This window comes from Mizuhopecten yessoensis, unplaced genomic scaffold (genome assembly GCF_002113885.1).
Source record: "Mizuhopecten yessoensis strain PY_sf001 unplaced genomic scaffold, ASM211388v2 scaffold9987, whole genome shotgun sequence".
In the NCBI taxonomy this organism is placed as follows: domain Eukaryota; kingdom Metazoa; phylum Mollusca; class Bivalvia; order Pectinida; family Pectinidae; genus Mizuhopecten; species Mizuhopecten yessoensis.
In genome coordinates, this window is record NW_018408322.1 from 1,498,868 (window position 1) to 1,515,018 (window position 16,151).

Genomic DNA, 16,151 nt, shown 5'->3' on the forward strand with positions numbered 1-16,151 from the left:
CATAACCTGAACACGCCTTCCTGATTGCCAATTATGACGTCACACGATACCCATTGTCGTTCTTGTCAGATTGAAGTGTCATTGCATTTTAATCCCTTGATATATCACCTTATAATCTTGAACTGATTCATCAATTTAACCATTTTTTTTAATCTGGATAACGTTTAACCAGACTTTTCATCAAAACTATAGGTTTGCGGACAATAGAGGTTCCCCATTGTCTTGTGCTTTTACCTCGCGGTCTATTGGGGGTGATTGATCTTTACGGTTATGGAATTTCATGAACTCTATTCTTCAAGCCAGAAACATAAATGTCTAGAACGGTCCCTAGAGAGCGACAATGCAAGTCAATATATCTGAATGGATACAATAACTTGCACTGTCTGTGTCAAGAAATGACATCTAATGAAATGAGGTTGACACAATAAATGTCGTTCGGGCTTTCTCGAAAAGTGTTTAAAACAAGATATTGTAGTTTTTGCTATAATTCAAATTAATTGATATTTTTTTGCAGAACCACGACAAGATGTTTTTATCCAGCAAAAACAAGTGCCAGAAATTCAGCAGACAGAACAGTTGGTTATGAAAATACTTTATGCACGACGTGTAATGGAAAAGCCTGTGACTGTCTGCTGTATATCATTTGGGGTACAACACAATAAGATGGATCTAGTTCAAAAATATATGTCGCCAAAAGCACTTGGCGAGCTACCAATTCTAATGTCAACATACGTCAAAACACATCAGCGTAGATTCGGATGAGTTTCACGTGATTGTCACGTGAATGGAGATGACAGGCTGCAGACGACATGTGCGACACATTTACCTTTACGCTGCCTCATCTGGAGTGTAAAGAAACGTGAAAAGTGCACCTCAATTGTCTTTTCATGTAGACTGTAGCTTCGTTTCCGAAGAATTGATTGTCTTTTCATGTCCTTAAAGATACAATCCAATTATATAACACAGTGCAGAAAGCCCGGGGAGATGCGATGTCACTAGATTTTGTTGTTAATAAACCGTCTTTCTCAGGCATTTTGTAGTCACGTGTAGGCAGCAAGGTATGTGCCGTTTTTTTAGCGTATATATTATTTAAGCTGTACTGCCAGTTCCTGTGTTGGTGATCATCCGTTTCCTAATATCTTTTCGGCTAATCATGCATTTGTACATCTTCGTTTGGACTTTCTGGAAAATCTCTTTATGTCTCTATTTAATAAAACCGTCCTGTAACACACGGTATGCACACAGAAAGCCAGACACAGATGCACGGTTTTGGTTTGTTTCCTGAAGAACGAATGTTTATATGATATGCACTATGCGAACGTTAGCAGCTATACTCTCCATAATTGAATCTGACGGAATCATTTCGCGATAATCCCAAGGTGATAGAGAGGACTTACGGACTTTCACACTTTATATCGCGACATTCTATACGGTACTATAATCCTATCTCAGTTAACGACTTCCGCCGGAAGCAGTTGTAACACTTTTGCATAGTGTATCTTTGGTTGTAGAGGAATATTCCTGTAGACTTAAGTACTGCTTCAAGTTCTAAAATTTGAGTTTACTGAAAGTCAGAAGGGAAAGCTTAAATTATTGAATGGTATCGATTAAATTCTTATAACGTAAGAATGCTATCTTATTTCAATTACACTGTACATAATTGAATCTCTACACAATTTTAATGCATGTAAGATATGTATGTAACGGTTGGAATATGAAAGCAAGCTTTGCGTTTGTTTTGTTTTTCTCATAAAAATTTACACGTCAATGACGCAAACGTTAGCAAAGGGACAGGGTTCAATTCAATGTAAGTTTTCATTCATTTCAACTACTGATAGGAAACGAAACAGAATACTCACTGTCGTAAAATATATCTCTTTTCATGCTACATAATCTGGACTGAAAAATAAAGCAGAGCAAATATTAAAAAGATATTAATATATTCTATTCAATACATAAATGTAAATAACATGCCTAGCTCTTTAAAATTACAATTAGTCAAAACAGATACAGACAAAACCCACATTAGTGTATAATGAATACCAGCAAATACAAAGAGAAAGAGCACTAGAAAACCTGTGTTGACTGTTTAAAAGCAGTTAACACTGAAATACACAAAACCCGCTTTGATCTAACTACTACCAGTCAAGTCGGAAACAGACAAAAAACAACATAATTATACAATCTAGTCAATACTGAAAGGTACAGAACTAACCAGCCGCTGTGTAATTATTATATAGTTAAAACAGACAAATCTCACTTAGAGCAGTCATTTCTTTAAAAGAGAAACATTTTAAAAATATCTATAAAGTTACTTTATGTATTATACTGAAATATAAAAAAATCGCCCTGCTCTGTATAGTAAAATACTAGTCAATACAGAAATTGACAAAAATATCTACAATGTACCCATGTACAATTACTACCAGTCAATACAGAAATAGGTAATATTCACCTAAGTTTGTATTACTACTACCAGTCAATACAGAAATAGGTAATACTCACCTAAGTTTGTATTACTACTACCAGTCAATACAGAAATAGGTAAAATTCACCTAACTTTGTATTACTACTACCAGTCAATACAGAAATAGGTGTGAAAGAAATAGGTAATATTCACTTAACTTTGTATTACTACTACCAGTCAATACAGAAATAGGTAAAATTCATCTAACTTTGTATTACTACTACCAGTCAATACAGAAATAGGTAATATTCACCTAACTTTGTATTACTACAACCAGTCAATACAGAAAAAGGTAAAATCCACCTAACTTTATATTTCTACTACCAGTCAATACAGAAATAGGTAAAATCTACCTAACTGTGTATTACTACTAACAGTTAATACAGAAATAGGCAAAATCCACCTAACTTTGTATTACTACTACCAGTCAATACAGAAAAATGCAAAATCCACCTAACTTTGTATACTACTACCAGTCAATACAGAAAAAGGTTAACTCCACCTAACTTTGTATTACTACTATCAGTCAATATAGAAATAGGTAAAATCTACCTAACTGTGTATTACTACTAACAGTTAATACAGAAAAAGGCAAACTCCACCTAACTTTGTATTACTACTACCAGTCAATACAGAAAAAGGCAAAATCCACCTAACTTTGTATTACTACTACCAGTAAATACAGCCCATATGCTTATCTAGAAAGACCATTTCCTTTTAATTTATAGTGGAACACATTATTACACTGATGACCGTGTACAAGTTATTTTGTTTTCATTTAAACATAATCTAAAAGCATCGAAGATGATTTTGTGTTTTAGAATTTACAGACAACATTGACACCGCATCGTAATACTTTCTAACTAGGGGGGTCTCACGTCATATTACAAACCTACAAACGGTGTTACTGTACAATATTAAATAAATTACTAAACCAGGAGCTTTATGTTATAGAACATGTAATAGCTGTACGAGATTTGAATAGGATTGAAACAGACTATAATAAGCATTCGCCCATACTAGGATAGATTGATTGTACATACTTACAATAAACAAGAACGTGTTATCGTACACTTACTTGTTTCCGTGAGTTAATATTGGTACGAACTACTCGATGATTGAGAGGCATCGCCGGCCTCACGTTTTTCCAGGGCCAATCCATCCGTACGTTTCTTAATTCCCTCAACTAGAAACAAAATACAAATAACGAGTTATCTTCTCTTGTGAGCAGGTATTGATTGTTACGTCATTTGTTTGTGAGAGTAACGTCATCAGTTTTTGAGAAAACGACGTTATTTTCGAACACAAACCAATGACGTAACAATCAATACCTTCTCACAAGAGAAGTTAACTCTGCAATACGCAATGACGGAGTACTGGAAGAATAAGAACATAAAAAAAAGCAGAGAAGCCGGAATAGAAAATGATTAAGTGGTGCAACTAGACAGCATATCAATGTTCTTACAGCGAAAATCCCCAGATTCTGCAGAATGTCAAACATTGGTCGCCTCTTGCAACTTTTCATTGAACCTGCATGGGTGCAGAATGAAACACATAATGCTTGATACACCGATTGCAAGTCTTCATAAGTTATACATACTTGGGACCGATATATATATATATAATCTACATTATACGTTGTTCGAACCTACTATTTGTTCACTTAGTATCTCAGCATATAGTATCTACAACGTATAGACGTTCTGGTGAGTATATAACACGCCATACCATTAGACATGTACTTCAAGCTTTATATGCATCGTAGTATATATAAAGATTGAAATAGGCAAACTGTACCCGTTGTACATAGTGGAAAATGACTCGTGTTTTGGATCCGAGAATATATATTATACGGAGTAAAAGGGTCCTGCTGTACGATTTTAACTCGTAACAGACGCCGCTTACTTGGTTTTGGTACGAACTATACAAACATGTCTGCTGCACCAATTTCATTTCATAAGCAGCGAGTGGTGAATTTCTGCTATAAATTATAAAATATGTTTACCTGTGACGATGATATATATGTTGGTTTATTAAAGATGATCCAGGTGACAGTTTCCTGACAGCTGGGCTGGGTCATAGATCCATCGTACGTGATGTAGTGGTCTGTATGTGGAAGAAGCTCCGCTATAGAAAAAGCGTTAATCTGGACATTGGAATCTGGAAAACAGCGAAAGTACACGAATATGTATCAAGAGTTCTAGGTAAATTTATATAGGTAAGGACACAGGTTTATGCCTCAGGTTCGACTTTTTTTATGGTTAATGTGTTCGTTTGTTCAGACTTAAAGCCAACCTTGACAAAAGAATGTCATGTCGGTCCTAATTCGGCAAAAAAACACTTAAAAAGACTTTAGACAAGACCAAGACTGGTGAAACGTATTCTCAACATTTGTATAGTAAACATGTAGTATTAATAGTTAGTTATAGAGGCCAATTTCCTGTATATATTTAACAAAGGTTGTCAGGGGGACATGTTCAGAAAGTTCTATGATGTTTTGTACATATGTTTGAAATTTATATATCAAGGATCTGTTTCAGATCACTAAGGCACGTACAATTTCGGTTGCTTATATTGTGAGTTCAGATCGTCTAGTAAAAGTCGTCTAAAGCACAATAAGTCGTTTGAAAAGCAATAGGGAAAATATATATTCCCGTGCTAGTTTGCTTTTTTCATTTAGCTATTACTTTCAAAACTACAAATCAAATTGTCTCGAAAATAGGATGTAAACGGCCTGTTTAAAAATAATATCACGCTCAAAATAAGATTCCATGATCAATCGGAAAATTTCAGCATGAAGACGGCTTAATGAGTGAAGGGTCTTAAATCAAAATTACCATCTCAAGACTTCAGTTACTTATCGAAGCTCTTTATTCTTTAAACGTAATACGCTTTGCAAGGTTGGTTTATGATCAGCTTAGTTTTGTTTTCATTGTTGATGAAATCGCTCTTATTCAATTTTCATAGTCTGAAACTATTCAAACGCTATGCATCCTTCCCGGAAAGGCTTGGTCTGTGGAAATACAGCAGGTCTCTGTGCCCTATTTTCTTTCTAATTTATTTTCTGAAGGAAAATACTTGTTATCCATGTATAATGCATGCATCATGTACGGCTTTATCTAATGGATTTTAAATTAATTTCATTTTTAGTTGAACGTATAGTCCTGTGGCAAAATCGATACGTATATGATTTATTTTTGTAGCCAGTCCCAAAACGACATATTTTTGTCCTCACTTGCAGTTGTTTATAGACTGAGTGGGTTGTCTTCCGTTGTATTTCCTCTGAGATTTGACTTTAAACGATTGGAAAAAAATGAGAATTTTCACAGACCATCCCTCATTACAATCACGTCTCGTATATGCTTAGATATAATTTCTAGCGAAGTAAAACAAAAATTTCTACTCAACAGATTTATCTTGCTTCTACTTCCTGTAACACCGCCATTGTCATCGAGAGAAGACTACACCTCGTTAACAAAACCTTTTTTTTCTTAAACATTATACATGTATATAGAACAAAATAGCACTGATTAATGAAATATAGCATCGTTTGAGGGTTACATTGCAATAGAAATCCGAGAGGAGAGTTGAACTTATAATGGCGGTATGATATATCTGTAACTGTCTGAATTCAAGCCGATTAGCAGGTCGTGTGTTATGAAAACAACGATATGTGTAGTGGCGGATTCAGAGAACAGTCTAGAGGTAAAGTAAATGAGAAAGTGGGGGAAATACATGTTTTCAGCAAAAATATAAGGTTCTAGTTGTGTAAATATACTTTTGCCATCAACAAAAAAGATGCTTTATATCGCCAACTTAAAAAAATGTATCAATGTATCATTAAATGAGATCTAAGATTACAATAAGCTTAAATTGTTAGAGGAACCATTGACCTTCGTATGCTTAGAGTGGCGTATTCAAACAAAATATTCAGAATGTGATAGCTATTTATCATATGTTTGGTTACCTTTTCAATTTGAATAACATTTGAATACATTAACGTGATATTCAAATGATCGAGTGCAATTTTCAGCTGTTACTCTACTATTCTTCTTGTGTCTTTTTGTACAGGAAAGTCGATTTTATGTGACTGTTAAGCAATGACGCCATATCACTCCGCCGGCATCGTTGTAAGCACAAATAATTCCCTTTAATGAATCAATATGGAGAGCTTGAGTTGTAAAGAAACTTTATGCAAGTACCCTTGTGTCAACTAAAGGGTCAACTTTGAGTTGATTTAAAACTGCCAGGCGTCACCTTAGGTTTCGTAGGCATACGATTCCAGCCATTTTTTTTTTTTTAAGAAACTAATAGATTACGATAAAAGGTTCTCTATATAAGCCAATATTTCAAGTTATGTACTCATTTATAAAGACTGAACTGCTATCTGATTGACTGGCGAAGTTAAATGTTATATGTCATCAGGTTTAGCGTCTTTTAAACAGCTCGTGTCAATTAAGGATGTGCCTTCATGCATGTATCATTTGATTACGTTATTGGTTTTCCTGGTATTCATTCTTCCAAAGTACTTCGCTTAAGATTGATGCTCAAATTCGAATTTTACGTATATACTAATTGTTTAGATTGCTGTGATATGTTTGGTTGATGATTCATAAAGGTGTCCGACCATGTACGATTACTAGTCATCCACCAAACGGTCGTAATTCGAGACCAATATTTGGCAATCGCAAGGACCTGGTGGTCGCAGGTCATTGTTTTTTTAAATGGATACACCAGTTTTCCTCAACCACCAAAAACTGGCACGTCCTTAAATGACCACAGTTATTAGTAGGACGTAAAGCACAAACAAATCAAACGTGTCAAGGAATTATCTGATAGCGTTGTAACTTCCCTAGTACAATGTACATTAACATTAATGAATATACTACCCATGTCCCTCGTTGTCCGACCAAATTTACACATAGTAAATGATACTGATGCGATGTGATAGATATGACGAGGACACATCAAAAAGATAAATTCAAAACAACGAAATAATACTCAAATCGAAATCAACCAATCTTCTTCCGAAGAATCAGATGACTCATCAACCTCTGTGCTGTTCTTGTTTTACAGGGGAGTTATTGAATGGCTGCTTTTCTGTTCTCGGAACTTCTTTGTTACAATAGCCCTATATATCACATAAGTTATTGAGGATTTGAATAATCAAAACAATTATAAATCTATCTTAGCACCAGCAGTGAGTATCTGTTTGATAACCAAAAGTGACAAGTACCTGTCACGACCCAGGGTATTGTTAAAGATATTGTCTTATCCCTAACGAACTTAGGTATTGTTTCATTCTCTATATCGTGTTTTGAAGAATATTAACCTGCTATATAGTGAATATTGACTACGCATGCGTGACCTTGTTTCTAAATTTTGTAATTGCCTCGTTTGCCTTCCAAACAAACATTTAGAAAAAAACTTGCTATTGATCGTATCGAGAGACAGAAACAGGAATGCAGATTTGACTTCGCCATTGCTGTTACAATCGTCTCCTTCTTCCGATTGTTACTCCCAACCATCCAATTTAGACAAAGTTTTTGTTGCTATGGTAAGCCGTTTATTGGAATAGTCAGCTCGTCTCGGCGCGTATAAAGTCAGAAATCCCCACAGGCTGAAGATCTGTTTTCTTCGAAAATGGCGGTTTTGCGAGCATCAGTCCCTACGTCTTCTTAACAAGACGCTATTTACACCCAGTACTGGCACCAGAAGGGTCCCCGAATAGTGTCAGGCGTTTCATTGTAGTTGATGGAATTCGTAAGAAGAATTTTGAAAAAAACCGAAAACTTTAATGATAAAATAACGAGAAGGATAAACCTATATATGCTTTTTGAGAAGTGGTGTTGAATATTATTATACTCAAGGACTCATTAAGTGTTATATATGCTACAAGCAAGATTATTGGCATATTTGACATGAAGGTCGTCACCTTGATATGAGTAATGTACGGTCGTCAGTACGGCTGTAAGCTCAGGTGATCAGTCGGTCTTTTCATTGTCACTTGTATTTTGGATATATTTTTTTATATTGTCTTTTATATGCCGTTCTGGCATTGTGCATGAAAGAAGGCTAAACGCACGAAATCTATTTATATATGATACCACCAGGAACCCTAAATAATACAGGGCGTGGATTGTTGTTAAAGGGAATTTTTGCGAATAGGATATAAAACCTTACAGTTTAAATGACAAACAAAATGGGATACAGGGAAATTGCAGGATGACGTGTTCAATTTTGTTTTATTATTCCCATAGATAACTTATTTTTTATTATAAATATAATAAAATCCGTTCGACAGGTTAGTTTTATGTATACAGTATTATATCAGCTATAAAACTCACACAAACTTTCATTACGTCATCAACCAAGTTTTTAGCTCTTTATGGTGAAAAAAAACTACCCAGCCGTTAAATCTGTTTAACAGGCTACTGACATGTGTACTGTCAAATCTGCAGTAAAATTCAGTCAGTTTAATCATGTCATAAATCCCCTTTTTACGTTTTTAAGTAGGGGATATAATTCTATTTATTTTCGTATTAATCAGGGTCTTCTTAAAACCTGTTTTGTTTTGTTTTGTTTTATGTTGTCTTATTAACAGCTTAGGTCTTTTAGGGACGTGCCTCCGTGAATGTTATTGATGCGTGCATGTATGTATGTTGCTGGAGACATGGTATGTTGGCGTACTTGCCTCCTTGAAATTTGTTTGTTCTGTTTTTATTTTACGTGACATAAGGCATATCATATATGTTTGTACCTGGTGTTTTACTAAAAAGGTTATTGCATTAGACGGATCCAAGGGATGAGGTGGAGGATATCCGATGAAAAATAAAATGATCCCTAGAAAAACGACGTCAGGAAGTAACTACAGTTGTGGGAACGCACAATGTTACACGATGTGCGGTGTGCGCGCGATGTGTGCACGGAGTGTGCACGATGTATGCACAATGTGCGAACGATTGAAATCTGGACAAAAATTGTGTGCGCACATTTGTGCGGACGATAGACGAACGTTGTGCGTTAATAATCGTGATTGGTGTAAATTGAGAAATGGCTTAACAATGAATACGGCCTCGTGTTTAAACATTTAAGTATATTTCTATATTCTAGCTACATATATCAGCTGATCTTTCTATCTATATTTTCAGAAATGGTGTTTTTGATGTTTTTTAAGGGACCTTAACCGACACATGTAAAATAGCACATACATGTATTGACACGGTCACGTAAATAGGTAAACATAACCACTTTGTATCTGTACTTGGACCGCAGTTTTTCACACCCAGGGCACTTCCGGAACTCGCCATCGTGTGTAAATCCAGGTGAAGGGGTGCTATAGACCAAAACGAATGCAAATAACAAATACTTAACGTTCAGTTGTGCTTTCATAACGGTCATACGATATCACATATCAGTTCTATGTGTAAGGCATACGGGTCAGGTAAAACTCCGGTCAATCACAAACATTTTATTTACCTATTCTGTTACATGGACGCTAAACACATTCTTGATTGTCTAACGGTCACTGTAATACTGTATAACACGCATTGTAAAATTAAACATATTCCTAATTAATTTGATGAGCAATTTATATTGACAATGTTCTTTATTCCATACGAGGGCTCCGTTTTGTTTTTCATTCCATAATATTTTGTGTGAGAAAATTACGTCGTTTTCTCAAAAATTGATAACGTTACTCTCACAAACCAATGACGTAACAATCAATACCCGCTCACAAGAGAAGATAACTCTGCAATACGCAAAGACGGAATATAAATCGGTAAATCACACTTGGCTAATATAAACACGTGCATCACATATTTCTAGTCATAGCAACGGCCTATTCGTTATTCCGCCAAGAAATTATCTTACGAACCTCAAACGCACTTAACCTATAACAAACTAACAGCTTACGTATATATTCATTGTGTTATCGTAGCTATTGTTCCTGTTATCTAGGTCATATACATGCTTTGCTGTACCTCTGGAGAATAGAAGTTCAGGAATCATGAGGTAGATCGTGATTGATACAATTTCACCTGTAATGTAGTTGATATTCATATTACAGTGGCGATTACAGAGACGAACCTCGCGGGAGGGTGAGGTGTTTTTTTCGAAATTATACTCGGGGAGATATGTTGTTAGTTGCAAGCGCCCCTCCCCCCNAACTTACCACAATAATAAGGGACAGCTACACAACTAAATACATACAAAGAAACTGAACGCTTAAGGGTTATCGGCCAAGTTTTCAGGTATTTTTTTTAGTTTATTAAAATTTCAAATTCTATGGTATAGACCAAGTTCAAGTACAAATTGAAAACGTTATGACCAAATATTTACAGAGAGCAATATGTACATCATAAGATTTGCCTCGAATCTTCTTAAACTTAAATCGGCCCAGTAGTATGCTTGTTAATAAGTGACGAAAGAAAAAAAAAATGCAGGGACAATTCACTGCATGAATAAAAGATCAGGGGATGGGGCCTGTATGCAAGAAATCAAAGGTTTATAAATTAATAACTAGTTACATTTTCCAATGTAACGATATTAAGGCACATGTGACCCATGACTGGTTATATACCTACTTCGTTCACTTATAGCTTCTAGGTTGCTTGTAAATATTTTTAAGGCTCGATTAGGCTCCAATCCTTCAGGCTGTATCTGCAAAATAAACGATAAACCACCATTTAAGATAGATCATTTACATGTGTAAAAGTAGGAGCAGTAATGCGTGCTTGCCATAAAGGCGCCTATTATAACGTCATAACTTTGTCCTCTGACACGGAATATCTAATAAACATTCAAAACAAGAACGAATAAATGTAAGGTAAACCAATTTTATACATAAGATATAAACAGACTTTACTGTAAGGAAACAACGGTATCATGTGAAAATATGTCTCTATTAGTACGTGTTTAAGTCATTGTGTTGACACGTCAATCGTTTTTTTTTTCTGCATCACATATATATAACGACACATTAAATATATCTAAAGATGGAAGTTATTGATATAATAACACATTAAACATATTTATATATGAAGTTTCACATTGAATACTATTATATATATTTCTCGAGTGCTAACAATAACTTACAAAACGAAAATGTAAACATGTAACTGCTTCAAAATAATTGTGGATTTAATATAAATTTCAATGACGTCACGTTTGACAACAAGCCAGAGCGCCATTTTGAATGGGCAATCAACACAATTTTACCTTTTTTTACTATCATGTTGTAACATTTGCTTGTTAAATTGTGTAAGAATATTGATACCTTAATGTGCATCAAAGATAAACGAAATCATCCACGCATACTACCGTCGCCGGTATGTAAACAGATAAATCCTGCGATTTGAATAAAGTGAATAGGAAGTGCTGTTATGATTGGTTAATTCCAAAAGTGATATTTTGAAACTGTGACAAAGAGTATTTATGATATTTGTCAGTGGGAAAGGTTTCATTTTTTTCAGGCTAATAGAGCTCGATATCTCACTGACATAAATTTAATAAAACCTTTATATTATGTTGATAAAGAAACAAACATACGTCTTTGTAAACCCAGTGATTATCTACAAACAGCGATTATATTTCAGGTTGGGTCTCTGTTGATCTTCCACTGTCTATCCATATGTATATATTTCTTATTCGGTTGTTAACTTAACAGCAAATGATTTCGCAAATCTCAAACTTGGTGTGTGGATTGCCAAATCGAAGATGAAGAACCTGATCTTATCAAATTGTTCATCAATGGTCAATCAATCACATTTATTAAAACGATTTTCATTTTCGGTATTTCAGTTAATCGAACAAAGCTCAGAATTGATTAATGGGTCGACCTAGGTAAGAGAAAGAATTGTGTTGATTTTGACGTTCTGGTCTTCCTATGTATGTAGATTGTCCCAGAGGAGAAGACGAATGCTATTAATCTTATGTGTGGTTTGTTACATGTAATGGTCAATATCCCTTTTACTAAAAATAGGATTGTCCAAGAGCAAAGAGGTAAAGAGTACATATACAATTGTAATCGCAAACATGTCACAAGCACAACCCCGTCCATCATGAGTTATAATACAAATATTGAAAGCATCTCAGAGATGCTTTTTAAATTTGTATAATTAACGATTCTGACTCTCTATCAAAAGGAATCGATTCGCAGGGGTTGTATTGCGCACTTGTTGCATACTTCAAGTACAGAAAAAATGCAACAGAAGCAGAAACAAAAAGTAAGCACGTTTGAGAAATTGATCAATCCACTCAATTTAAGTACCTAAGGCCTTACTATCTAAGTAAGTCTGTTACCAAAAAGCAAATCCGCAGTGCCATTAATAACCGCTCAGGTTTCTGCTACGGAAACAGAATTGACAGTAAACATACAAAATCAAGTTTGCGTGGCGGAAACCATAAAATTCGAGGAGAAACTTGATGTTTATTTACACGACAAACACAAGAACCCGGTACGAACGGAAGTGAAATATCCCTATTACCATTGTGTGTACATGTAATTCCGATAGTTTTAGGAAGGAAGCTTATACAAATAATCAGAAAAAAGTTCAAGCGAAATCTTTAGGGTTTTCATCAAGATTTCTAAAACAGAGCCACGGGTAAAAACTAAGTCAGCATGTACATTTTGTGTTAAGTTTACGAGGTGCAACGCTAAGCTCCAGTGTTTAGGGATTTCAAACTCCGAAAAAGATGTTTTATTTTACTACATTAAGAGATGTCACTTGTCAAGCGCAATCATATTTGACACAAACAACGCGGTATTGATAAATAGGTCTGATGGTAATAGCTTGATTTACCGAATGCCACCGAACGACCTTGCCTCTGATTCCGTTTTCTTGCTTCCCGTTGGGTCTTCGTTAACATAATTTGAACATACTGCTCATGAAAACATCAGTCTCGGTTTCTTCTCTAAGTGTGTTAACACTATAAAAGGGAATGTCATTCACAGTGAAGGGACAGTCTTTAGATGTGCTTTTAGAGTTTGCAAATGAAAAGCAATTAGGCATGCGAACAGTTTTGACCGACCCACAAAGGAATAGTCTTTTCTTTTGATTCCGTGGTGTGTCGGTTTGGCGTTAAGACGGGATGCACGCGCGGGCCAATTAAGGGAATAAACGTGCACGTGATGACCGTTTTTCCTACATGTATGTTTGCTTATTAAGCCTAATTGTCTAATAAGATAATTTTGTTTCATTTTTGATAAGCTAGTTTTACAACTATACGAGACTTCATCACAAAGCACAAAACTAATTGAGCGGACACTTTGACACAGACGATGCGTGCAGAATTCAGCCAGTTCGGCTACAGACAGTCTGGCCTTATAAATCTATTTTCAAATGGTTTAAATTGCCACCAATTAGTAACGTGTGACAAAGCGAAAAAACAACTACACATTCCCACTAGAAATGAAAAATCACTTTTAAATCATTTTGAACTTTACTAATTACCTAAGCGTCCATGTAATGTACATGCATATTTCTGGTTCGTTAGTAACATCTCGTACTACACGTATAGTTCTATGATTCATCTGTTAGAACTCATCCTTAAAGAATATAGGATTTTTTTTTGATATATCTATGTTATGCCCTTATCATCGGTTATCGCATAACGAGTGGACTTGTACTCCTCTGAGAAACATGTATAAACGTCGACGTCAAATATAAATATGTGATATAACATTAGTATCTACATTTGTTCAATATTATAGCATATTTTCTGATAAAAGCATATCATATTAATGCTCAATTTGATTCCCCAAAACACCAGCAGAACAAATGATGGAATAAAGGACGTCGAGGACGAAAAAATGATGTAAAGTAACAATTAAAAATGATTAAGTATGCAACCCATTTTCTTTGCTATAAGTTTGTCCGAAACCAGACAAGAGAACAAAAAGACAGACATCAATCTGGACCCGAACAAAAGCAAGACATGTACGAAACTCCATTATTTTTGCATATTTTGAACTCTTGAAAGATTTAAAATAATTCAATATATGGCATGTATTGTGATTAATTAACGAGTTAATATACATCTTTGAAACGTTTGCAATTTGAAACAACCTTCCCAATTGATAGCATATATGACATTACTATATTTAATATATCATATCGGAATCGATTTGGAATCTCAATGAAAACATTGGTTTGCAACATTTGGAGAGGGTTGCTTGGATTGGTATGATTGGATTTGTATGTGCGGATAAAGTCATTTCGGGATGTGCCTTATTATGTTTAATGTATTAACAGGATGTAAAATTGCAAATAAAAAGGAAAACACAGAGGACATACATTTTTTGACTCTACATGTTTAGAAAACAAATTCTTGTCATTGGAAGCAATAATTATTTTTAAAGAACAGTATCAGAATAAAGGTCAATAGTTCAGGTAAGTACAGTGTATTTAATGGCAGATCGGTGACAATTATGTGTATGATGCACCCAATGGCGACAGCAAGGATCTTAAAGTATTATTTTAACTATTTTCTTGATCTTAAATGCGTCGTAACCTCTGTTTTGACTTCACATCACTTTTGACAATAACGCTGAAAATTCCATGTGAAGAAGACAATGGATTTTCTTCCCAGGCCGGGACATATCGATGTCCTTTTAAAATGGAAGTTATCATTATCTCTTTACCGTTCAGCACTAGGGGTAGGCACAGTGACTGCCTCGCCTGTTGTCAGTTTATTATGACTGGTTAAAGTACTGTACTGGGAGCGTTCGCAGGTAAATTAAGTGAGGTAAAAGCCTTAAATTGGCATTCGCTCAACGCTATCGCGAGGAGGCAAAGTAAAAGAACATACCACCTCAACCTCACATGCATACATTAACATAGGGGAACCTAGCTTTTAAAAGATTTTATCTGTTGAAAGGCCGTTAAAACCTTAACACCAAATTAAACTAGGTAGTTAGAAGTTGAAGCGATTTGTATGCCTCTCCAATTATAACAAGAACAACCACAACAAGAAAAGCCACTCAAAGGGTGACATTTGTATTTATATTACTGAATAAGCCACCATGTGGCTTCTATCAAATCTTATGGTTACTTTAAAAAACACATAAATACAAAGAAGTTGCATAAATCAAAAGTAGTTGAAAATATACCAAACATGGAAGCAAGTGCAACCAAAATATATCCAATAAAATTAGATAAGCTAAGAGGGGTTCCGAACTTTTAACGTCTTACTTTTGTCAAATCTTGATTCATAACCACATATTAACCATGGAAGCAAATGCTTGCAACTTTCCAAAATTGCCTATATTTTTTATATTCAAGAGGACATATTTTAACACGAAGCATATATAATTTCTTCATATGAGCAATAGACTATAACGCATCGGATGAAACGTTCACATAGCCACCTTAACGCCAATAAGAACTCGCTCAAGCCCCCATATATTTATATTTAATTATAATTAATGTTCAGAGAATGATATTAATGTGACGTCAGATTGAAAACAATAATAACAAAAACGGTGCTGGCAATACATCATTGCTACCTTTGTTAACATTCCTCGCAGATTATTTGACAGTTTAAAAAGAAAGTTGCTTTTGCAATTATTATGCACATATACACTAATTAGATTAAACAGGATGTTATAACTCATAGCTTAATTAGTGATACACTGATTGCAAAACTTACACCAGCCAGCATCTTTTATACATTAATATTT

At 34.9% G+C, this 16,151-nt stretch overlaps 1 protein-coding gene across 1 annotated transcript in view; it reads right to left on the reverse strand.

Annotated features, from left to right (window-relative positions):
- Window positions 1–1,185: 1,185 nt before the first annotated feature.
- The window catches only part of LOC110459266 (putative carbonic anhydrase-like protein 1), a 109,697-nt gene continuing 94,731 nt past the window's right edge, over window positions 1,186–16,151 (reverse strand). Inside the window, exons 6-10 of the mRNA XM_021511444.1 lie at window positions 11,056–11,131; window positions 4,473–4,627; window positions 3,546–3,653; window positions 1,860–1,899; window positions 1,186–1,564 (exon numbers count right to left, since the gene is read on the reverse strand). Coding sequence (XP_021367119.1) covers window positions 1,542–1,564; window positions 1,860–1,899; window positions 3,546–3,653; window positions 4,473–4,627; window positions 11,056–11,131 — 402 coding nt within the window. The 3' untranslated portion in view covers window positions 1,186–1,541. The remainder of the gene's footprint in view (window positions 1,565–1,859; window positions 1,900–3,545; window positions 3,654–4,472; window positions 4,628–11,055; window positions 11,132–16,151) is intronic.